The sequence below is a fragment of the Perna viridis genome, chromosome 1, assembly GCF_037379345.1.
Source record: "Perna viridis isolate PV_CMFRI_1.1 ecotype Kerala chromosome 1, ASM3737934v1, whole genome shotgun sequence".
Classification (NCBI taxonomy): domain Eukaryota; kingdom Metazoa; phylum Mollusca; class Bivalvia; order Mytilida; family Mytilidae; genus Perna; species Perna viridis.
Genome location: NC_142445.1, coordinates 10,219,889 through 10,246,099, shown reverse-complemented (window position 1 = coordinate 10,246,099; position 26,211 = coordinate 10,219,889). Strand labels below are relative to the sequence as shown.

The 26,211-nt window shown below is 34.0% G+C and overlaps 2 protein-coding genes across 4 annotated transcripts; both read right to left on the bottom strand.

Moving 5' to 3' along the window:
- Positions 1–1,953: 1,953 nt before the first annotated feature.
- On the bottom strand, positions 1,954–11,211 carry LOC148627179 (uncharacterized). 3 transcript variants are annotated; one of them, XM_088569191.1, is made up of 3 exons: positions 11,067–11,211; positions 10,151–10,393; positions 1,954–3,059 (listed from the first exon to the last, which is right to left on the bottom strand). In XM_088569191.1, exon 3 carries the CDS (start codon positions 3,051–3,053, stop codon positions 1,968–1,970), a length of 1,086 nt encoding a protein of 361 aa, XP_088425317.1. In that variant the 5' UTR covers positions 3,054–3,059; positions 10,151–10,393; positions 11,067–11,211; the 3' UTR covers positions 1,954–1,967. The 3 variants fall into 3 exon arrangements, with proteins under 3 accessions (XP_088425317.1, XP_088425300.1, XP_088425309.1); XM_088569174.1 differs by lacking the exon at positions 10,151–10,393; XM_088569183.1 differs by lacking the exons at positions 10,151–10,393; positions 11,067–11,211 and adding an exon at positions 4,687–4,951.
- Positions 11,212–16,546: 5,335 nt separating this feature from the next.
- LOC148627178 (uncharacterized) lies at positions 16,547–24,216 on the bottom strand. The gene is made up of 7 exons (XM_088564816.1): positions 24,139–24,216; positions 20,449–20,611; positions 19,333–19,425; positions 18,347–18,385; positions 17,730–17,867; positions 17,340–17,468; positions 16,547–17,033 (listed from the first exon to the last, which is right to left on the bottom strand). The coding sequence occupies exons 1-7, from the start codon at positions 24,214–24,216 to the stop codon at positions 16,711–16,713; spliced, it is 963 nt and encodes a 320-aa protein (XP_088420942.1). The 3' UTR covers positions 16,547–16,710.
- Positions 24,217–26,211: the final 1,995 nt, after the last annotated feature.

The window sequence follows — 26,211 nt, the reverse complement described above, 5'->3', positions numbered from 1 at the left end:
CAAGATAGGTTCCCAATGTTTATTTTTTAAGCAAAGTGCTAGAGTGCCGGTCATGACATGGACCAAGGTTTGAGAATGTTTTGGTGTTGAACCGATATTTCCCTTGCAACCTGTAGCAAAACAAAACAAAGATGTACATTAATATCGTGAAAATAAGATTATTGCATTTGTTTACGTTCTTGAGACCTTAAACTTGAAAAAAAGGCAGCTGATGATGTTGATTGTGACGCTTCTTGATAAAATGATTTTGATTATAACACCGTTCATGGGGCATAGTTAAAATCCAACACCACCCAAAGACAGATAACTCCAGTTAAATTGTATTGGCTTTTAAATTACAATGCGGCCAAGCGCAAAAAAATAGTTTGGCGTCTCAATTAACCAGTTCGATAATATTTTACTGAAAATTAACACTAAAATGTTTAAAATATCATTCATATTGGATATCGGTGAAATATTTAAAGTTTAAAAGAGAATCACACACTAATTTGAAGAAAGCATTTCCGTCCTTGAAGTTGTCTGTCGGAAGCCCTTTTGTCATTCTTATACTTACAATACTCGAAGCCACTGACGTGACTTCCGAGTAAAAATTACGTATCCTAATATTTTTGGATGTTGTAATTGTGCAATTTTTCTTTTCTTTTTATTTTTGACGTTTTTGTTTTTGTTTTGTTACCATTAATTGGCGTTTCTGTGTTTTATTGGGGTCTCCTTTTTGTTCTTTGTTAATTCGATTCTGTTTTCAGGATTTGATATACCGGTACCTTAAATTTTCTTGGAACAATTGAATGATACTGATAATCAGTAATTCTGTAAGGGTTACTTGCACTCAGATTGACGGCAAACATTGTCACCAATGAAAATCCATATACATACCGATTTCCTAGTTTTATACTGCTAAGTTGACGCCTTTGTAATATAAACTAGAAGTTTTTTTTCTACATTATTCTCTACATATTGAACATTACAAACAAACAGATAGACGGTTTGAGACAAAATGTTGTATGAGCATACTTTAAAACTTACATTCAAAAGTCACCAAAGTTGTTTTTTATAGTTTTATACAATTAAACACGGTTTTTTTCAGACTTTATCGATGTGTAATATTGGACAATTCACTCACAAAACAAAATGACTTTTAGTTAGATTTGTGAGTGATTGGTCCGATTTTACACTTCCATAAGTTCTAGAAATAGTGTTTAATCCTTATAATTCCAATCGAAAACTTTCTGAATTATAATATCGTTTTTTTTTTCTTGTAGACGCTCATTCAGTGAAGTTGACACCCGACACTGACTTTGCAAATGGCAACATTCAACCGACAACGTGCCATGATTGTCAATTTCAATATTCAAAGTAAATACGGGCTTTTGATAGTCGTATTCTTTCTGTTTTAAATATATGAATGAGATATACCGTTTGACGCCTTTATTTGGCTCTATATGGTAGTCATGCTTGTTTACGATATGCATCGTGAAAGGTTGACAGCCAATCATAATGCACTAAGAAGGCATATGCTATTCAGATTGGAATAAATATGCTAATTACATTGCTTTTATAACTCCTTAACGGTAGAGAAAATTTCACCTGTCAAACAGTCGAGCGACAGAAATAATCGTTTAAAGATCGTTACATGTCAAGTATTGAAGCTTGATTGTGAAGTTATGTACCGTGAATAAAAATTTTGTTACGTTTTTGACAATTTCAGGAACTCTGCAACTTACAAACAAATCAAAGATGTGTGTAAATATTTGTACCATATGCAAAGGATATGTAGAAAAGTGTATTCTACTTTGAGAAGCCGTTTTTTTTTTCAAAAAAGCAAAGAGCAACATTTCGCAATACACTGGACAATGAAACTTTTACATTTTCAGCAAAATTATTAAACTCTTTAGGCAAGTTTTATTGCTTATTTGTCATTTAATAAGAAATAATAGACCAGGTGTGTAAAACTTCAGCACAATAATTTATTTTGTGAACACATGTACCCTTTGAATTCCAGGTCCTTCAAACCCTCTATAGTGTTGTTTCCAATTAGTCGTTAGATACGGATATCTTATTTTTCCATAGCAACGATCAGCATTGAATCTGATATAGTCCATGTTACTGTTATATTCCACTCCTATTGTCAGAGAACCTCCCGTCTTTGTCACGCACCATGCTCTTGCAATAGCAATAATGTCTCCCCATGGATTCAGTGCATCGCCATAGCGACCTAAGCCTGAATGTTCTACAGAACTAAATGTCACTACAGCATCAAATTCACCTAGTGTATTGTTCAAATAAGCCATACGGAAATCATACGGTACCATCGTTTTGATATTCGGTACTTTTGAAATCAATTTTCCATACTCTAAAGTAACAATTTCCTTTGCTCCTGCTTCCAATACACAAGCTTCTGCCCAGGGACTTACAGATCCTATCACTAAAACTCTCCCACCCTTCACTCCAGGGGCATGCTGTAATCCGTCTCTTAGAGCGTTCGTGTTTTCAATTCCGTAATTTCCAGGTAGCTTTCCAGCTTTTGCTTTGGCAATTTTTTCATTTAGTTCTTTCTGAGTCCAAACAGGTATTGAAATGTGCTTTCTCTTACCCAAAGAGTGTTCATCAAAATAAAAATTGTATACATCAAGGCGATTGTTCATAGTATATTCAGTCCAGAGAACTTTTGGTATCTCTCTAGGTGCATTTTCTTTCCCGTGCTCTCGATCAATGAACGGGTTTTTAAAAATAGCATCGCACTTAACTTTGGCAGATATGTGGTCAAACCAAATACCAGGAGTTCCTGGTCTGTTGGTATTGCACAATTCCCCACAATCTCGGCGGATTTTTTCTAGAGGAGTCAGGTTAAAAAGTCCAGAAGAGGTATGTATGGTCCTGTCGGGATTACAATCCTCACATATGAATTTAAATTCTTCTGTATGATTTGTACATTTAGAGAGAAGCTTCCACACCACGACACCGAGAGATATATAAGCAAACATAACACATAAACGTTTTGTCGATTGTCTGGATATGTCAAAAGACATGAGATGGTTCGCTTCAGACGGCATTTCCAACTAAAAAGAAATAAATAAAATATGATGTGATGAAAACAACATACTGACAAACAATTACAGAGGATATAAATGATTAGAGACAGCATTCGTGTTTTGGGAGATTTAATGAAATCGGATAGGATTTAACAACCGGGCATTGTCCATTATCTCCTTGAACTAGATATACAATGTATACTTTCATGGGAAGAATTAAACGTGTCATAATCATTAAATTTATTTTTGTGGACAATATTTTATGAAACTCGACCTACTTGAATGACCTCCAGCATAACGAAATTCGTTTGATACAATGAATTTATAACGATTGACCGCAACATAGAACACTTTTTTGCCCGTATATGGATAATACTTAGAAATACGCCATCGCTTTTATTCACTTTTTTCATGTTATTATACTGTCTGCATTAAAAAAATCTTTGTCATTACATTAACCTAAGCTAACTTATTAGAAGTAAAAATTGTTGTAATTCAGTTGTAATTATTTAAAAGATGTCACGGCATTTCACCGTCTCGACTGTAAAGAACAGTTAATAGAATGGGGATTGAAATTGAAAAAAAATACAAATATATTAATCACACAGGGACGTTATTACTAACATTGGTAATATATAGTCCCTGAATCATGTAGATATTGCAATTTCAGGTATAATCGTAGCATGAAGTTAAAATAATTGTGTTAACTTTCAGACAGTTAATGTATGGACGATCGATATATATGTATTCGTAGAAGTTATAGCATAATTACGAACTCATTGTAAACTGTCCCAGATTTATTCCGAAATGCAGTTACTGCTAATGTTACATGTAACAAATCATAAAGTGTTCGAATTAATTCAAAACCGTCAAGATATATACTCCCATTAAACACACATCATTAAAATTATACTTGTAATAGTAACTCAACTTTACCATTTACTTTAAGAATAACTTTGGTTGCCAAAGGAGACATGAAACACATTGAAAAAAAATGAAGAACAAATTCACTAGCATGGTATCCTTAAAAAAACGACTTAAAAGAACAAACGATCACGTAACTCTAAACGAAAATAACACGGCAAGGGTCAAATAAATAAGAAGAGTGATAAAGACCTCGTCTTATCTCAAAAGCATAACTTGCTATTGTTTATATCTGGTTAACCATTAATCCCGCGGTTACTGAAGATTTTACCGAAATTATTGAGAACGATACCTAAAGAGATGGAGCGTTAAACCCAGACAATCAATCAATAAACAGATGGATAATGTTAAAATCAATGTAACTACAGAAGTTCCGAACCCCTTAAAATATCTTCTCTAAATTTTGTAGTTGTTGGCTTACGACTTCTTAAAATGATTTTAATTATTTCAAGTTATTACCGACAGAACGTGTTCAACTTTTGTTAAGTTGTTGACATTCAGCCGATTGGGTTTCGGTTCACACTTTTAAATAAGTTAATTCAAACAATTCTGATACAGTTAGCATCACTACAGAAATACAAGGTCGTGGTTCTATGCAGATTTTCATAAAATTCAAACCATAACGCACATATAAATGTTTATTTCAGTGGTTTGTCAAAATGTTGGTTTAAAATTCTTACAGTTAAAATAAATCATAGTAAAATATCTCGGATGTAAAAAAAAAACTTACTTTAACTGGGACTGGTTGATACTAAATCTTCATAGGATGATAACGCATACAGGCTTAAATAGTGGGTCCGGGATTACCAACCGGAATTTAGGCATCGGTATCCTTAAACCGGACGGTTAATGACAAAAATTCACAAGTAACAAATATACATGTATCTACACGGTTCGTACATGTAAATCAATTATAATGTATGGTTATGTCTTCACGTTGATAATCCGCTTCAGTAAAGTGAACAAATAAAAGTAGAGAAGTCTCTTAATTGTTCCATGTGATTTCCTACAGCTATATTATTTCAAGTGTCTATGCGTACATTTTTCGTTTGTATTTTTTTTTTAATTTGAAGGTCATTATACTACTATTATGTCGAAAAAGTGTTATTTTAAATTGACGAAGAATATTTTCCCAATACTTTTATTATGTATACGATTTGGACTTGATACTTAAAATAAATAGAAAATAATAGAAAATGCTTGGTTGGACATTTAAATTTTAAAAGTAAAAGAAGAGGGAAACAATAACAAGTCAAATCGATGTCAGAAATGAAAAGAATAATTCTGAGGCTTTTGATAAATATGACGACCCGAATCGATCAAACGTAGACCAGGATGATGCAACAGGCTTTCGTGGTGTGGTGAGAAAACTGACAAAACGTACTGTATTATATAACGTGGCTGCAGACAAACCCTTTGTTCAAATTAGTTAAGCTGTAAGAACATTTGCCGAACGTCAGGGAGTTCACATAAGTTTTACAAAACTATTTAAAAAAGTGAAAATAAATTTAGATCTACATATACCATTTGAGTGAATATAGATAAAGATGATTACTACTGGGTGATTGACGGAATGGCGATTTTTGGCCACGGGGCATACAATGGCGGGATTATGTTCCGTATAGTACCAATCAGGACTCAGACACACAATGGGGGTCTTAAATCTAATATTGTTATTAACTTTAATGATGTTGCGTTTGTCAACATGGAATATAAGGGGTGCAATGTATGGCACTTCATACTTTCAATCTGTTTTGGATAGGTCTGATGTTTGCTTATTAACAGAACACTGGCTAAATGATCCGAATATTTTATTTTTGTCAACTTTTGATAAAGACTTTGAAGTAATATATAGTATTAGTCTGAATAATGAAAGATCTTCAACAAATAGAGGCTCGGGTGGAACTGCGATTCTAGTTAAAAAGTCTCTAGGGTTCACAATACATAATTTGAATATAGCTAGTGATAGAATATGTGGAGTAAAATTATGTTCTAATAATTTTGATGATATATGTTTTTTGTGCGTACTTCTGCCATCTACAATTTTTTTCTGTAGATGAATACTTGAAATACATTGATGAATTATGCACTTACTATGATGTCCTTTGTGAGGACTGTACAACTATTTTAGGTGGTGATTGTAATATTGATGTAACAAATAGCAATACATGTGGTAGTTTATTGAAGTCATTTACATATTTTTTAAATGATAGAAATTTATGCCCTGCTCCATTATTGCAAGGTAGAATTGGTCCAATGTATACTTACAGAAGTAAAGACTTTAGTAAAAGAACCCTGTAAGACTATATTTGTTTACCCGAATGTGTATGAAATAGTGTTCAACTTTTAGAGGTTCAATACAATTGTCCATTTGATTTGTCTGATCATTTACCAATTTTTGTTAATCTGAAGTTAGACCTGTTGAGTAGTATATCGGACGACTATTTGTTTAGAAAGGTAACGCTTAAATGGTCAAAAGCCGACGATATCGAAATGAAAATGTACCAAACAGAAGTGGATAAACTTTTGAATTTTGAACTAAGCTGTGAGGATGTTTCAAAAAAAAAGACGTTGATCGCTTTACCACTATTCGAACAAACGCGCTGCACATGGCCGCAAATTCATATACACCATATGGAAAGTTCCGTCCGTATTTAAAACCGTATTGGAAGACAGAAAAACTGAATGACTTTCATTTTGACCAACGGAATGCTAGACGAAAGTGGATAGAAAACGGAAGACCGAGGTCACGAGACGATAAATGTTTCTCCGAATATAAAGACAAGAAACGGGACTTTCGTAGACGTAAGCGAGCTGCGGAAAAACTTTGGCAGGATCAAAAATACGAAGATATCAAGTGTGCCGCAGAGATTGATATAGGTGAATTTTATCGCAAAGTACGACGCATACGCCATAAAGGACCGTCTAACAGTAAACTATCGCATAACGGGAATGTAGTTACCACCGATGACAGTACATGTGAACTATGGGTGAATATTTTTGTAACTTGTATTCTGAACAATGTGACGAATCATTTAATAACAACTTTTTCAACGAAATAAAGTATAAAGTACAAACTCGTTTTGAAAACTGCGAAAAGTTTCCTGTTCCTGAACTCGAAAAACCTTTTAATGTCGATGAGATACGAGAACAAATTACTACCTTAAAATGTGGAAAATCTCCAGCATTTTATTATATTACAAACGAACATCTTATATACGGTGGCGAACAGACCTTGAAACAGTTATGCAAACTATATTACATTATACTAAGAACTGAACATTTACCAGTGTCTTTCCGGCATGGGATTATCATCCCTCTTTATAAAGGCAATAATAAAGATAAAACATCGCCAAATAGTTATCGCTGTGACACTCACTTCCGCTTGAGGAAAGTTGTTTGAGAAACTATTGTTGAATCGTATTCAGAAACTGTTAGAGAAAAATAACACTGTTGTTCCTCATAATCTGCAGTTTGGTTTCATCAAGGAACGTGGATCGATTCCGGCTATTTTCACAATTAAAGAATCAATAAATTATTATACAGAACGACAATCAACTGTTTTTGCTATATTTTTAGACAACGAGAAAGCGTTTGACCGCATTTGGTGTCTTGTGCAAACTTTGGAAATTTATTCACAACTCTTATAAAATGGCTACAGCTCATGTGCAATACAACTCGAGGACTAGTCAAGTGTTTCCTATCCAGAGAGGTGTTGGACAGGGTCGTGTAATGTCTGCCTGGCTATTCAAACGATCTCATCTACGAACTTGTTGAAACTCACTGTGGACTTAAAATAGGAAATTTACAGATACCGACAATCCTACTTGCGGATGATACGACATTGCTAAGTGCGTCCATAGGTGGATTACAAACTCTCTTGAATGTAAGAGCGTATGCGTATGCGCGAAACTGGAGACTCAAGTATAATGCTAGTAAAAGCAACTGTCTGATTTTCACTCCTTCGAAATCACATAAACTGAACAATTCCGAATACATGTTTAAATTTGGAATTGGATCTGTTTCTGTAAAAGATAAAGTCACCTACGCTGGGACATTAATTGATTCTTGCCGAAAAACTTATGAAAGAACTGAAAATGCATGTAAGAAATTGAAGAAAAACTTGCATTCCTTGCGTAATATTGGACTTAACCGGGATGGTATGCCAACAATAACTAATAGCATAATTTGGAAACGAATTGTGTTACCGACCGCCATGTATGCTTGTGAAACATGGGGTAAACTGACTTTTACCGAAATTCAGATGCTTGAACAAACGCAGCGTTACTTTGTTCGTTTCATTCTTGGCTTTGATAGACAATCACCGACAGATTCGTGTATCTGCAATATTGGTTTGTGGTCAATCGAAGGACTTATTGACAAGTTTAAATTACATTTGTTTGGTAGATTGTGCAGAGCCAAACACAATACAACTCATAAACAATTATTCTGTATCCGTTTAGGCCAGATTTTTACTGGAGATTGTAATGAAAACTCATTGACCTATGATATGGTAAAAATTCTTACTAAATACGACATGTTATCTTTCTTGAAGTGTTTTCTTGAGGATACTTTTATTCCCGACAAACGACTTTGGTCAAAAATCATTAAACAGACAATAGACATTCAGGAAGAAACACGATGGAAATCGTCCATACAAAATCGTCCGGAACTTGATAGGTTTTACTGCATTCACAACACGTTAACCGAGCACAGATTACTTCGTCTAACATCGGTGAATCCACAACTAAATCAGCAAGTGCTAGTCATGGTCAAAATATGATATCTATTAATTAAAGAAGGAATATGTACCATGTGTAATCGTTACGACATAGTGAAACATTTAATTCTAAACTGTGAACAACTTATTGATGAGAGAAACACTATGTTTTATTCTTTTGTTGACATATTGCCAGTTCAGCAATCCGTAACGTTCTTTCTTCAGGACGAGGAAGATATACTGGCATCCCTACTCGGTGGAATTACTGACTTCATACAAACACTAGAATCCGATGTGTGGAAACACCTGATATATTGTTTGGCAGGTCACCTTAATAAAATGTACCTCAAATTCAAACCTGTTTTGGGCGACCATAGATTCGATTTTGGACACTGAAATGTCATACATATTTTTGGACTTGATTTTTTTTTTTTTTTTTTTTTTTTTGTATATTGTATACTAATTGTGTCCCTTTTGTATGTAAATTAGTGTTGTGAATATAAAATGTAACTCTTCATTAATGGTGGAAATAAAGAAAATCAATCAATCAATCTGTCAATCAATCAAGCTATATTATTTCAAGTGCATAGTCTATGCGTACATTTTTCGTTTGTATTTTTTTTTAATTTGAAGGTCATTATACTACTATTATGTCGAAAAAGTGTTATTTTAAATTGACGAAGAATATTTTCCCAATACTTTTATTATGTATACGATTTGGACTTGATACTCAAAATAAATAGAAAATAATAGAAAATGCTTGGTTGGACATTTAAATTTTAAAATTAAAAGAGTTGATCTGAGCATTTAATTAAATGGAATCGACTTTGTACTTGTATAAGTCGGTTATATGGTTTGCTGTTGGTGATTTAGAAATCATATTATGGAGATATTATACGATGTCATAGGACACTCACATGAAAGAAACTGACGCGTTAACTTTGGAAACTAATGTATATATAAATAGATAATATATTATTTAAATAACTGAGAAAACAAATAAATAAGACAAGTATATCTTTTGGACCCTCTTGCGATAACAGAGCGAATGAAACCCAAGAACAGAATTATTAAGTTAAAAGACAATTATGTTTAATTTTCGTTACGATGTATCCATTTGCACCATGAAAACTGAGTTGTTCAAAGTGTTATAGCTTTCCTTACCTCTTTCGTCAATCCTGGACTTAACTTTTTATGAGCAACTCGACGGGTGTTTTTACAAAAGCAGATGACGCTTACCTACAGGTGTACCTGGTCCATGCTCCCGGTTTTTAGTGGAGTCCGAGTTGCTCATTTACTTTTGTTAATTTGTATGCACTATTTTGATTATTTTATATTCTTTGTTGTGATTGTCTGTTTTTTCATGTCTGGTCTTTGTCCCTGGCTTACATTCTTTTGATTTCCGATAGAATCTTGGTAATCTTGATTACTCCTTCGTACAAAAAATCAAAATCATAAATGTTTTCTTACTTACTTAAACATTTTATTTACGTCTCTGATAACACGTTCTTCACTTTATATACCGTTACTGCATTTTGGGAATTGTAACCGCTTATAACGACTCGCCCACAACAACACAGTGTGCATAAGCATCTTTTACCAACCGCTGCAGACAGGCATTTCGAAATTCTCGGCCATTGTTCAAATCAAACGTCACTTTTTCCCGACTTTTCACGACTCTTGCATTGTCTTAACCTGGTCCCCGTCTGACTGCTCCCTTCAAAGTTATTTTTAAAATATCAAGTTTTATTCCATGTTATTTACGCCAATAAACAACTTTTACTCCGTACTATATATGCTTATTAATGTGGTCAAAATTAACAACGATTTAATTGAAACTTGTTGACCTTTAACCTGTTGTCAATTCAATACATTAACCCGAATAAACTACGGGTTTACTTCGATATTCAAGTTGTTAGACGCATAATAAGCCATTGGTGTTTAGCTAGGAAAGAAAACACTCTAAGATTATAAAAAAAATATATAAGGAGGGATGCTGAGTACCACTCGAAAGAGTTGTCTTCACATTTCATGCTGGGGAGGGTCCAAATGTTTTTGTTTATGTCTTTTAGGAACCATTGATTTCGATAAAGGAAGGGGCTCCAGTCTATTTTTTTTTCATCATTTTGTTTTGGTCAATCTTCAACACAAACGTATAAACAAACAAGTGACTCACCCCTGCAATCATCATGAAGTATCCGTCACTGTTTCGAACATTTCAGAATAGAAGCATTTATAAAAAAAAAAAAGTGGGACCTTTATTTGCATTACACCGTTTTGAATGGATACCTTCTATTATTCATGGCCATAAAAGATATTCTTATCTCATGCAATATCAATTGTCTAAAAATGGTATTTACAAGCCATTTTAGTCATGAAAATAAACTTACATGTGAATGCTGGTTCCTTTTTATCCCCTTCGGTGTATGTTTTACGAAACACAGCCACCTTCAATTATCGTCAAGATGTTGGTTTACAAAACACGCAAATATATAATCAAAATATCATTGTACAATTACAAAACAATATTGCTATATTATAGTAAATTCGTTGTAAATATTTTTTATGGTTATTAATTATCACTAAGCATCTTATAAGATGGGAGATGTTGTATAATTGCAAATGAGACAGTCATTCACCAAAAGCCAAGCTGCAACGAACAATTAAACTTCTACAGTCACCAAATGTCTTCATTAATGGTAAAACCCATACATTAAAGCAAGCTGTAAAAGGTCCCAAAGTAAATAACGTGAAACTATTCATAGAAGACAAAAATCAACATAATCTATAGAAAAATAATAAAACGAATAACAACGGACATAAAAACAACAACAACTACTAGACTACAGGTTCCTGGCTTGGACAACCACTGGACTACAGGTTCCTTGATTGGGACAGGCACATAAAGTATGTGGCAGGATTAACAACACTCTCAACCAGGGACAGTGCTGGGAATATTCAACAATAAATACGAAATTTAAAAATCTGTCGAATTCAGATTTAACTCTTTAGATACAGAATACAACAAGCTGTGCCTACCTTGAAAGAGCACTTAGTACTCACTATTTATGTAAGCTATCTCAAAGGCCACTGATAAGCACACATAGAGTATCAATAATACACGTCCAACAGGATTAAGTGAAAACATATAAAAAATCCAAGAAAAACCAGATCTTCATGCAAACGCCAAGATAAAAAGTACTGACAGGAAGTAGGATGAAACGTAATAAAGCTAATTGATATTTAATTTATTTGCAAGAGAGTCAATTTAAAACCAATAAAATTGAACAATGAAGATAACTCTTCCGGATAAGTTTATTCAAATATTTTTTCCAGAGTTTTATCTATTACATTACCATAAAAACTAGAATGTGAAATCCCATTTTTTGATTAAGTTACGATCATTACAACCTCATTTCAGCTACAAATTTTAATATTTGCAAAAGAATTTAGTATAAGTCTTAATAATTTATGGTTACGAAAATCTTGACAACAATTTACCGGTAAGACAGAGATTTCAATCATTAAAATCTAAACCATTGCCACAAACTCGGGCATATCGAACTAGCCTAACTAACATATCGAAATATATACACCGCATGAAGAAGCCAAAGGAACGTCCCAGTCAAGGAAGGGAAAATTAACAATTGGAAACGTCTTGTCGAAAAATTTTGTTTTGAGCTCACCTTTTGAAATGGAAACATCCAAATCCAGAAAAGTCCCTATTAGCTTTACTCCATGTCAATACCTTGGGGTAAAATATCAGCAGCGTATTTGTCAATTTATTCAGCACAAAAACATCATCAGGTAGCGATAAGTATTATGAAATTTGTCTATTAAATCAGATTTGGAAGGATCTTTATGAAGTTTGGCCATAAACTGAGATTGATTCAAATCTGTCTTATGATTGCAAATTAATATGATATATGCAGTGTACAAGTTATGCAGAAGTAGGTGAACTAGATGAATTCGAAAATAAATTCATGTTGCTGTATATGAATCAGAAGTATTTTTATCACTCATCTTCAGAAAAAATGAATTTATGTAGTTCAAGTCCAGGATCATACAATAATATTCCATTTCTTCATTTTTACATGTAGTAGTTATTTTAGATATGTTTGTGCTATTGCTTCCGACTCAATACTGGTACTTTTTCTACTGTATTTGTACTACCGGTATATCAATGGAAGCCATCACCATCATTGTGCGCGTTTGCTTCATTAAAAAATTCTAGGGGTAATTGTACTCTTGCGTTAACTCTACTCGAGGAGTAATTGTACTCTTGCGTTAACTCTACTCGAGGAGTAATTGTACCCCAGAGGTAATTGTACTCTATGGATATTTGTATTATAGGGGCAATTGTACTCTAGGAGTAATTGTACTCTAGGGATATTTGTACTCTAGGAGTAATTGTACTCAAGGGGTAATTGTACAATAGGGACATTTGTACTCTAGGAGTAATTGAGCACTAGGGTAATTGTACTCTAGGAATATTTGTACTCTGGGAGTAATTGTACTCATGGGGCAATTGTTCTCTATGGGTAATTGTACTCTAGGGATATTTGTACTCTAAGGGTATTTGTACTCTAGGAGTAATTGTACTCAAGGGGTAATTGTACAATAGGGACATTTGTACTCTAGGAGTAATTGAGCACTAGGGTAATTGTACTCTAGGAATATTTGTACTCTGGGAGTAATTGTACTCATAGGGCAATTGTTCTCTATGGGTAATTGTACTCTAGGTGTAATTGTACTCTAGGGATATTTGTACTCTAGGAGTAATTGTACTCATGGGGCAATTGTTCTCTATGGGTAATTGTACTCTAGGGATATTTGTACTCTAAGGGTATTTGTACTCATGGGGTAATTGTACTCAAGGAGTTATGTAATTGTACGGCTGACAGTTACCGATATTTGGATTATATTTTTACTGATTAAAGGTAGGAATACGGAATGATAGATGTTTGTACCCACAGAGTTGCAATTCAGCATTTTACTCAACCTTTCGGGAGCTAATGAAGTCAAAATGACCTAACTTGAGATTTGCATTATGCTTAGATATATGTAAGCACAACTAGATTTAGAAGTTTCTTTTTTGTACATATCAGAACAACTCAAGTTGATTCCACTTGTTTTTATTCTAAAGCTGAGAGGAATCCATTTATTTCATCCATATCAATTTCAAATCTTAAGGCTCATTAATCTCGAAAGATTATGATTTACAAAGCAATTCGCCTGTAAAGCCTGTTAGCATCTGAAACTATTTCTTACGCCTCCGCAGGAAAATAGTTTAATTGGCATACCCCTTTAAGGTTCAAAGGCAAACACTTAAGCCTCCTACCGAGTTATTTCTAAAATTGCAAGTTTTATAACATGTTATTTACGCCAATAAACAACTTTTACTCCACACTATATTTGCTTATTAATTTGGTTGAAACTAGTTGACCTTAAACCTGTTATTCATTTCAATGCATTAACCCGAATGAACTGTGCGTTTACTTCGATATTCGAGTTATTAGACGCATAATAAGCCATTTGGTATTTTCCCAGGAAAGAAAACCCTATGATTATAAAAAGTTATCAATCCTAGAGAGAAAAAAATATATATAAATGGATGCTGAGTTTCACTCGAAAGAGCTGTCTTCACATTTCATGCTGGGGAGGATCCAAATATTGAGAAAAAAATTGGGGCAGTGATTCCGATAAAGAAGGGCTTCCAGCCTTTACACAAACTTATAAATAAAAGAGTGACCCAACCCCCAAATCCTCCGAAATCCTCCTGATGTATCCGTAATTGTTTCGAACATTTCAGAACAGCAGCATTAAAAACTTTTTGTATTACACCGTCGTGCTGAAAGGGTACTTTCTATTATTTATGGCCACAGAGGTCGTTTTTATCCCATATCCCACTGAATTAAAAAAAAACTACAAACAAAACAAAAACAAACAAAAAAAACCGCCGAATTTGACGAACAAAAGAACAGGAAGGTTGAAAACAAATTGTGTAATTTAACAGACTTGAATTTTTCCTCCAAAACTTAGAAATTGAAAAGGCCGACGGGTAGTTTGTAGTTCAGTTATGCAGAATGTCGGAGAGCTTTGTGTTCATTCATCTAGGTGTTCCATGTAAACCGACAACAGACCTGTATATCACGCAAACTGGTGTAATGCTCCGTTTTGTATGGTATTTTCAAGAATTTCGTAATCAGAATGGTGAATTTAAATCACAGAGGTCTATGTTAACAAGTAACAACAAGTTTGTGTTAAGATACGTTTGAAGTCGATCCTAGTTCTTTCCTTTTATCTTATCCATATTTTTGCAATTTGACGTAAAAATCATAAAAATCGATATACATGTAAACTGATTCAGTACATGAATACTTTGATTTAATCATACCTTGATATTTGAACAAATTCGAAAAATGCAATTGGAGCATGACGAACAGAAGGAAATTTTAGACTTAATCTCGTATGAACATACTTTGAAAAATGAAAGAGATTAGCAGAAAAACAGTAAAAAAATCCTTCACTAATTATTTCAGAGTTTGTATACTGTCAAAGCTTTTTTTTAATGTTTTAATTGTTAAGTGTGATATTTTTTTTTCTGTAAAGAGTAAGCAGGAGAACCAAGACTCGAGCGGTAATCAAAGGAATACGCCTCAAGGATAAAGATTAGACAAGGATAATAGACCCTTTTGTGGTAAGTTGGTGAGCATGCTCAATATACACTTCCGCGAGGTGGGGCTTGGGTAGAACAAAAGAATTTTCCTCGCGGAAGTGTATATTGAGCATGCTCTACGCATGCATGCATGTTCATCGACTACCCCCAACGTTAGCACAAAAGGGTCTATAGACACAACAGTGGCCATGAAATAACCAATATAACAAGTACAAAGAGACAAAAGTAAATGAACAATCCGGATTCCACTAAAACATTGGAGCATGGATCACGTGCATCGGTAAGTTAAGCGTCATCTTTTTTAAAAACACTGGCCGAGTTGATCATAATATGTCACGCCCGGGATAAACGAAAGTGGATAAGAAAAACCATGACACGATGAACAAATTGGTTCTCACACTACCGATGGATACGCCTGTTTCAGAAGCCTAAATGTAAGAACAAAGCACTGTACTGTACAAAAGGTTCGCGTAGTTTCGGCACTTCTGGCATAACGCGAAAACCATACGAAAGGATGCTGACACAGATGAAAAAAAATGTTATGAGAGTTTTTTTGGTTTTTTTATTGATAAAACATTACCTCTCGACGTTAAATGTCACTGGATCTGCATAAATTCAAGTTTTTTTTTCCATAAAAATAATAATAGATTTGAAAGGGCGTTACTTTTTAATGGAAAAACCAATTGTCTAACCAAAATGATTTCATGGTTGTGGGCACTGAAAAATCCACCCTACAAGAAAAGTATTTCTTCGATGATTGATTGACAAGCTTATCGCAACAGTTAACCCGTTATTCTTCCCTGTCATAGTGTGGTTTGCAAGTACAATCCTTGGCAACAGTTAACCCATTATTCTTCCCTCCCACAGCTAGTGTGGCTTGGATGCACAGATCTGTCTATTTTCGTCATTATATATTACGCGGCAAGCATTTTCTCGAATTTTTTTTTCTGAGCGATTGCAGGTATTGAGATGATTTTTTTTGTATGTGATTATCGTATTTGTATATTTGTCATTCAGTAGTTGCTTTATTTTTGTGTTTGTTCAAATATTTTGTTAGGATGGTTTGTTGCTTTAGATACTGTTAATGTGTTTCTCTGTGTCTTAACGTAATATTTTTTATCTTTATGAGACAGAAACGTTTAATTCCTTTACGTCTATGTCCATTCAGATAACTAATGGCAGATATTTAATGCATAAAACTTTATTTGGGTATGGGCAAAAATCTACAGCAGAACATTCAATAAAATGCCTAATTGACATCCATTGCAAAAAGCATTCAATTTTGATGTTTGCTGTTTATAAAATGAATTGCTGGTTTTGATTTTAGGGAGCTTTATCAATCTTAGTCATTATATCTATTTTCTCATACTATCTTCCAATTTCTTCAGGACACTTTCAAGCAACATTCTTGTTTTAATTTTCTTGATTCTATCCATTCTAGTACCAAACATCCTGGAGTCAGGTGGTCCAGAGTCTTCGTCTTCTTCGGTTGTTGAGCCTGGTCTACCATTACCGTTGGGTTTAGGGCCAGGTTGGACACTTCCATCGGGTTTTGGGCCAGGTCTGTCGTTACCGTCGGGTTTTGGACCTGGTTTAGGTCTAGGTTCTGGTTTCTCTTTCCATCCATTATTTGCCATCATTTCAAATGTATCAACTCTTAATACCTGGTTAAAGTTGCCTATATATATAAAAAGTCACGATAAAAGATAGGGTAAGACTAATGTGTTTATAATAGAGATTTGGTATAATCATCTGTGAGTTTCCAAGAATTCTCCTAAAGACTTGTTTTTTGTCGTCATCGAAACATCAATAATACGGCCTTATATTTCTAACTTTAAAGTATATTCTTTTGAAATAATAGACAAGGGAACCAATTAATCTCTTGTATAGAATGTTTGATTTCGCACAATCAAAATGGTTCTTCGTTGGCATGAATCAAAGAATCGCATCGTATCCGAAGGAAAAGAAAAAAAATGTATCTTACTTGGATCATCGTATTTAGAACCATCAAGTCTCATAAGGACCCGGAAGAATCGGCTTAGAGTAAACATCTCGGCCAATCCTCTGGCAACTCTGTCAATTTTCTGTACTATAGGATCAATGCAATCCAAATCTAAAAGCATATGTTTAAAGAAAGGCTTTGACTAAAGTTCCCCAAGCATACAATGTATCAACCGTTACTGGAGTGAATATAGAGTGAAAATGAATTTTACCGCCAACTTACGACATTAGTATTATTTCTTTCAAAATTGCATCAAATCGCTGGGGATAGTTTAAGACTCCGTTACAGGCCAATTTTAAAAACTAGCTGTCAAATATCGAACTTTGGCTTCTGAAGAAAAGTTTAGTTTAAAAGGACTAATATGAAATGTACCGATAATATCTGCACCGAGTTCCAATACAGTGTCCATAGTCTGGAGGCCGTTGGCTCCACACGTTTCGATCTGTTTGAAAGCAGCATCTCTAGCTTCGTCAAAGGTGGCAAACTGACTGAAGTTAGTTTTTAAATACTCTGTAATTACAAAGTAGAATTGATTGTCTGAATTTTCTTTCTGGGAAATATGAACACAAACCTTAGGAAATATTATTTAGATCCTAGCTATCTACATAATAATTCAAGAACTTTAAAGTGTTTTTATTTCATATTTTTATTTGTTTATTTTAGAATATACATACTAATCCGTAGCGCTTTCTGAATTTCCAAAAAAAGGAGGCCCGATCCAGTAATTTTCCGTATAATTCAACGTATTCAATGTATGCTAGCCACAGATACAAAGCATCATCATAACTTGTTGTTCGATTACTGGCAACAAAGAGTGTTTGTAACTACCTTATTTTACATGTTGTCAAAATGTATGCATGTACTAACTCGTCTTACATGTATCAGAATTCGGTCTTGTCGCCTGTTGCCTATTACATAATAATAGCTATATGAAAGATAAATAATCAGACTATTCAGGCCATCCATTAAATTCGATACGAGAAACATACCTTCTTTACATGTGTCTAGAAAGAGACTGGTTCCAAAGTCTACAAGAAAAACACTTTATTATTTTATTTCAGCTATCATCATAAAACAAACTTTAAAGCAAACAAACACAAAGGAAGGACATATAAATATATAACTAAGTACCGAAGCACGTCCTCCACATGTGTATACATTTTGGTTATGACTAGTCTCAACCTTTAAGAATTCTCTGAAATTTTCATCATCTTTGTCTTGAAATACGTGAGTACAAGTACCCTTACGATTGCCATCTGAAATACAGAGTATAAGTACACATGTCCCTAATGATTGCATCTGAAATACAGAGTAGAAGTACACATGTCCCTAATGATTGCCATCTGAAATACAGAGTATAAGTACACATGTCCCTTACGATTGCCATCTGAAATACAGAGTATAAGTACACATGTCCCTTACGATTGCCATCGTCCATATCACTACTCTTTTATTTATTTCATAGATCACATTTTAATAGGAATATCTATATATACGTTTATTGTAGTTGTTTATTTGGAATATTTTTCTTTAAATCAAAATTTGACCATCTTTTGTCCCCTTGTTACTGTAATAAAATGTGCCTTTTACAACTCTGGTGTTTATTTTTCTGCCAAAATGCGGTTATTTTTATACATTTACATTGGTGAGGGGCAGTTTTTTTTCAACACAGTCGGTATAGTTCGCTTTTACCCTTTGACCTTAAATCCCGTCTTCTATGGAAACGCTTGCAAGTCATCTTTCTCGATTGGTTAAATACTGATTACTTAGTGGCATTCGAAATCTGTACTGAAAATTGGTATTATCGCGGTTTTTTTTATAACAAAATGTGGAAAATACTAAGTAAAAAGCACAAAATTTCACTGCGCCCGCTATCTTTGTTTTAAAGATACATGTAGTACTTGTTTCTATCATTATCATCATCTTCAAATAAGTCTTGTGTGAAAAGACCCTAACACCTGTATCATCTAATTACCTCCGACGGTTGGCAAATAACTGTCCATGATCATCAGATGAGTGATAAGTTCCCATTCTTCTTTATTAAGTTCCAGGTCAGTTGTTTTATCGTCTAGGAAAATGTTGAAGTGAATATTTGATTAAATTTATAACATATACAACTTTACGTTATTTCTCGGAGTTTAGAAAAAAAATATGAAATGTCATAAAGACAACGGTATAGTCGAAGGGCATTTTTCCGGCACAGTCGGTATAGCTTCGTTTTTTACCCTTTGACCTTACTAGGTCTCAGTATCGTATTAATTTTCCCATAGACTTCCATAGTGAAGTGCATATTTTTAGGATTTTTAAAAAAAATATGCAAATTGATTCAATAAAACTTTCACTTATGTAGCATTTCTAAGGACATGTGAAAAAATAATTTCCCGCTAAGAAAATAGGGTGAGTCCGCGAAGATCGGACAGAAAAGTAGTCTTGAACTATAAATAGCCATTTTCCCTACTTTCACTTTCGTTTTGCACTCACCAAACCAACCTTTTCAGTGGAACATTTTTATGATATTATGTTAGATTTTCTTTTAAAAAAGTTCTTCATCTTACAGTGTGATGTTTGCTCTATTTTATAAGTCCTTGTTCATATCTTTTGACAAAACATTAGTTTGTAGAGAGGCAAAACGAAAATGCACTATATTTTTATAGCATTCATGTTTTGACGTACACCCGCTCAGGGATATGCAATACGATACTGGGACCTTAAAGACGCCCTTCAATGGAAACGCAAGTCACCTGGTCGCAATTCTGTTTCCCGATAGGCCAAAAACTGATAACTTAGTGGCGTTCGAAAAAAAAACTGTATTGAAATTGCGTGCCATGTGTTATTTCCTGAATGAAATTTAAAAATTCTAAGTAAAATGAAAAAAAAAATACCACGTCGGCTATCCTTTTTTTTAAAGATAGTACTTGTTAATTGTCTCTTCTGAAGAGTAAATGTCCAAGTAAAACACTTTGAACTTTCCTTCTCATTTCGTAAAACCGACATTCTTACTGATTCACTGAAACTGTTATTCTAATGCAATAAAGTGTTCAAAAAAAGATTTGATTTCTAATTTCGTTTAAACGTTTAAAGCAACGCTTACGGTTAATAATTTTGTCGTTCAATGCTTCAATGTCATTTAAATCCTGCTGTATGCTCTGGAATAAGTTTCTAACATCATCTATTGTCGCTTCCTCTAAAACTTTCCGCAGGCTTTCTCTGTCAAAAGCATATTCAAGAGCTTTGTGTAAATCAAACTCCCTTTGCTGTAAAAGTGTGAATTATAATGATTGTATTGAATATCTGACAGGGTCATCTTATGGGTTCTAAATATTATCTATGTCATTAAACTTTCTAAATTTAAGTTTACATTTTTACGCATCATGTCAAATCTGTCGACAATATCTGGAAGCTATGGAAACGTATTTAAGACATTTACTAGTTGCAGTTCTCGACAAAATTCAGCATTTTCATCTCGTCATATACACAATATTCGCTACAACTCGTGTTTAAAAAAAATGGGATAAAATGCATAAAACGTGACTTTGTCGCAATGTTCATAAACAGTAGTATATATTGATATAAATTTTACCGATTTACATCGATTTATATTATATGCACACAATACAAATCGACAAATAATCTATATCGATATATTCTATATTGAATTGTTATAAAACAAGTTAAGGTGTCGATAATAATGATATCGACAAAACGAGAAATAAATCTCGATATCGACAATCGTATTAAACTTAGTCGATATCGTGAACTCTTTTGGGTTTTGTCGATATCTATCAAATCGACACCTTTATTTGTTCTATAACAAATCAATATGTAATATATATAGATATAGACTATTTATCGAATTTCTTTATTTGCATATAACATAAATCGATAAAATTATACAGTATATATTATTGTTTTTGAACATTAATTTTATCACTTTTTTTTAACTCCAGTTGTTGCGAAATATGAGAATTTGACGAGAAAAAATGCTGAATTATGTTGAGAACCGCAACAAGTAAATGTCCTGAATACGCTTCCGTACGTTTCTATAGAAAGCATACTAAAATTTTGATGAAAATAATCATGTTCAACGTGCTCATTGTACAAACTACAGCGAACAGGAAATCGAAGTCCGGCAAAATAAAAAAAAAATTGACAATGTGAACTCTTCATGCCTCAGATGTGGTCCTAATTTGAAATAAAACTGAGTATATAATGATTTTTTGAGCATGCTAACACATGAAGTTGAGATCTGGCAAAATAAAATAGACAATTGGCAACTGATCGTGGCGACGCTGTTTAGCAAATTTGAAAACGTTCTCCTCGGTACGTGAGCGATTTTTTTTGGGGGGGGGAGGGGCGAACAAACGAACGAATGACGGGAAAGACAGAAGTACAAAGTCACTGGATAAATAGTCAATTATATCCTATAAAAACATATCAATATGAAACCATTGCTTTAGTTAAGGCTATGAAAATCAGACTGTACTTCTCTATAAAACGTCGGAGAAAAAAGAGTAAAAACTACCAAAATCAATAGCATTGCATGATCGTATCTAAAATTTGTCGGTATATTTGTTGTACCAAATGGGCTATTAATTATATGTATTTATAAAAGTATCCGTCTGTAGATTGTTTGTACAGTGAAACTTCTCCAAACCAGACCCTCAGAATACCAGTCTTCCCTTCAAACGGGCCACTTTCTAAAGTCCCGGCCGATATACCTTAAAACCTGTGTAGACCGGCCACTCCCTAAAACCGTACATCTACCGGTTTTTCACAGTTTTAGTTACATTATTCAGATGAATAAAACAACCTCTCAGTTCCTGCCGCCCGGTTATTGTTCACCTGTAACAAATGTGTCAACAAAACTAAATGATTACGTAATATTACGTAATTAATAATTCATTCACTGACCGGTTTGCATTTCATCAGTGGACAGATGGTGACAGTAGTTTTAAACAATAACTTTAATCCAGACATTACATTTTGTCACTGGTTGGCTGTTAAATGGTGTGTACACTCGTAAGGCAACCGGGGTCATTTAATAGTTTGATCTTTACGATCTTTTAACTGTCAATTAACGTGACCTGTACCCAAACCAAAACAAAAATAGGGGTGAAATTATTACACTTTGTCGATAGGTAATTTAAAGGAACAATACAAATAATTAATTACCATCAACAGCTCTATGATCTTTAATACACATTATTTCAAAACTGTGAACATTATTTTGTCGGCAGTACCGTTTGTAAAATCATATCATTTACAATGATGCAAGCTTTGAAATGTAAGAAAAGGCCAAAAGTTTTGAATTGGCATTATACATGTCTTGACCAACAAACTGACAAGGTGTAGGATTTTAGAACGCATTAATGGAAACAGCTCTTAGAATACATTGCTATTTTTCACCAGACCGGCCACCCCTATAAACCGGTAATTTTTTCTTGTCCCAGACTTCAGGGGCGTAGCTAGGCCTGTTTTAGTTGTACGCAAAATTACGGCGAGGGGTCTGGGGCGGGGGGGGGAGGGTCGCTCAAGGCCCCCAGTGAGTCCGGCAAGGCAAAGCCCTGAGGGAAACTCCTGAATTTTAACGATTTTGGAGCCAGTTTTTATCAGAGCCTATACTACGTTCATGGTATGCATATGTGATAAATAACCTTTATTCATCTTTAAAATGTGTGTTTTTATTTTTGTTACTTTTTCCGAAAGTACGCAACTGCGTATTTGCGTATAGGCAGCTATGTCCCTGCAAGTGGTGGCCTGTTTGGAGAAGTTTCACTGTACCAATGTTTTGTTCAGAAGATATACAAACTGCATACTTGCTAGTCAACAAAAGAAACGATACACAGCTTAATTTGTCAATATCTAAACATTTTTTATAATATAAAGCTTTTAAAATTTGAAACAGGAGCAAAAAGCATTTGTTATTCCCTTTTAAAAAATACTCCGAAACGGAGACGATAGAAATCTATAATGTTAATTTTGCGTCTGGTCATCGAGTTAGCCTTGAATTCTAATATGACGTGCTTCAAAGCTCTTCAGACCAAGCCATGGTAAAAAGTGATAAACACATGACCAACGTTTGCGACACATATGCTGCGTCTATTCAAAAATATGAAGAAACTAGTCCTATTAAAATTGAAATAAATCACGGAAACTCCATTTTATCATTGTTTTACCACGGGCCGGTCATTTATGTCGTTATTTAACCCCTCGCTATCACGCGGAGTAAATAATGCGACGTAAATGGCCAGCCCATGGTAAAACAATGATAAAATGGAATTTCCGTGCTTTGAATTGTTTGATAGCAATATTTGGACGACTGCAGTATGGTAACAATTTGCCATCACAAAAAATGGAAAATTTTGATGACATGATTATTCACAAATGATCGTGAACTTACAGCACAGAAATGGAATACGTAGAATGACGCATGACGATGTCGCAAATCTTGCAAGAATAAAATTATCAAGACTAGTGATTCGTCTGACGCAAAAACAGGCTCACAAGTAGCCCACATGCCGTAAGACGTCGAGTGCGGGAAGATCATTTTCTCTTGCGAAACCGAACATTGAATGTTGAAAATAATTTTCAGACGAATGTCGTCATAATAACACAATTTCGAGCTTTTTTTCGTTTTTTTTTCTGTTGTTTTTCCACGTGCGTAAGTAACAAAATATCATGCTTTAAAAAAGTCATGACCAAATATAGATTTATTACATTAAAAAAGCAATGAAAAACGTAAATCAAGAACTAAGATAATGATTGATGCAGAAATACTTGCCTTCAAATTGTGTATAAACATTCCATGAGACAAACAGGCAAAGACAAGACAGCAACTGACGAAGAACAATCTGGCCATTTTCACGACCTTCAAAGACAAGTTAGAAATCTAAGATGAAGTTAGGTATTGTATAACATAATAGGAGTATGGTCAGTTCACGCATAAGTAATTCTATTGTTAAAGAGACTATTAAACTGAGGTTAGACTAAAATTATTGACTACAAGAGATATGTAGTCCTGAGGAGTTGTGATGAGGATCAGTAAATAGGACTACAATACCAGTTTGTGGCATTGTCCGACAGTCTACTAAATAATAACGGTTTAAAAGAAAGATTTGGATGTCGGGGAACCTTTTTATGAGTGCTGCATGAATTCAATGTAAACCTCTTATATCGACTTAAATGCTATAAAGTTTAAAACATCTTTTAGATTTTTCATAATTATTTTCAAATTTTTTTGCATTACTTGAAGACATCAAGTGGTTGCCCTAAAATGATCGAATGTTTGATGAAATTTCTAATCGATAAGTAACATTTGGTTATCCCGTTAACCTGTTAGCTTCTCACCTCTATTCATTCGCTCCCTAACTAAGATAATGAGCTTTACATACACTCTTGTTTATTTCTTTTTAAATAACACTATAGCAATAAAGTTGAAAAAGATGGCACTTTCCGTATAACCGTACCATCCTTCATTTCGTGCATTATAAAGCTAGCTCAACATGGTTGCTTCTAGGAGATTTGTGGATATAAACCACTAAAATCCCCCAAAATCGTTCATAACACAGTGTTTGCCAATCATTTGCGCGATATGAGTGACGCTGACAATCAGAGGACTTCCTATACTTGGTTTAATTTTCATTTTCGTCCTAACATATATACTCAGTACTGTTAGACCCGGTTTGCACTCATGTAATAAATTACAGACTGAGGGGTTTCTTAACGTTCTTGGCTATCGTTTGGGGTCTCTCACGAAGCATCAAAGTCCTCGGGCATAGTATAACCCGTGCGTGCAGGCCGTTGTGTATTCGGTGAAATTAGTTTTCATGTGACCACGTTCATTCATTAATTTCACTAAAATTAATGCATTATCACGTGACGTGACGTGACCTAGATATGCACGCTACATGTATATACAGTATTATATAGGCTACAGCATTTGACGAATCTTTGAACCATCTTTTACTTTATGTTCATTGTTGTGTTTGTCTGTCTTCCATGTTCGGTCTTTGTCCCTGGATTACATTCCTCTGATTTCCGCTAGAATCTTGGTTCCATTTGTTACTCGTATGTATGCTCAAATTTGCTCGTTGGGTAATACAAGTCTGCGTCCATACTTGCCCCTCGGGAAATACCAGTTTTTGTCCACTCTTGTATTAATAAAAACGTTTATTTTTATTTAGCTCGTCAAAATCTAAAGAAGGGTCTATAGTAATGCTAGAGGTTTTCTGGCAAGCTATGCTCTGACTTGGGGGAGTATGGTAGAACAGAATTCCAACCGCTTACATTGTAGGGGTTATTCGCTCGCTAGCTTGATATAAAACCAAATATACTATTTGTATACATACTCATGGAAAAAAGATATTGTGCATTCACTTTTAAATTCAATAGTAACTTAATTTGAAGTGAGCATAAAATCCTGAAAATTACAGATATTCGCTAGAAATTTTACACAATGCTGAGTAGTGCAGATCGTACTTTTAGTTTTTGAGATTAAAAAAAAACGTTTTAACTGAAAGGGAAGATATGCAATTGTATTGCAAAATTGATAGTATAAATTCTCTGCAGAATGTTGATCAAATGTTTTCGTCAGAAATCAATCACAATCCTATTTTTTTCTTTTTTGTTTTGGCTAAGAGAAATTCAACTAAAAGCTGTCCGTCTTTAAGTGATTAAACTTGAAAAGTTTACATATTGTTTTTTTTTTGTAGTTGTTTTGTTGTTTTTTGTTTTTTGTTTTTTTTTTTCATTAGTGTATGTACACTGAAATCATAGCACATATAAGATGTAACTTCATATTCTAGTGTACAAAGTAAGAGGTCAATGCTAGTTTAACGATGTTTATTTCAGAGAG

Coding starts and splice junctions, on each gene's coding strand:
- LOC148627178 (XM_088564816.1), bottom strand. CDS start 24,216: ATGGCCAGATTGTTCTTCGTCAGTTGCTGTCTTGTCTTTGCCTGTTTG. Junction 20,612..24,138: donor TGTTTATACACAATTTGAAG/GCAAGTATTTCT, acceptor ACACTTTTACAG/CAAAGGGAGTTTGATTTACA. Junction 17,868..18,346: donor TCTAGACACATGTAAAGAAG/GTATGTTTCTCG, acceptor TTGTAATTACAG/AGTATTTAAAAACTAACTTC.
- LOC148627179 (XM_088569191.1), bottom strand. CDS start 3,053: ATGCCGTCTGAAGCGAACCATCTCATGTCTTTTGACATATCCAGACAA.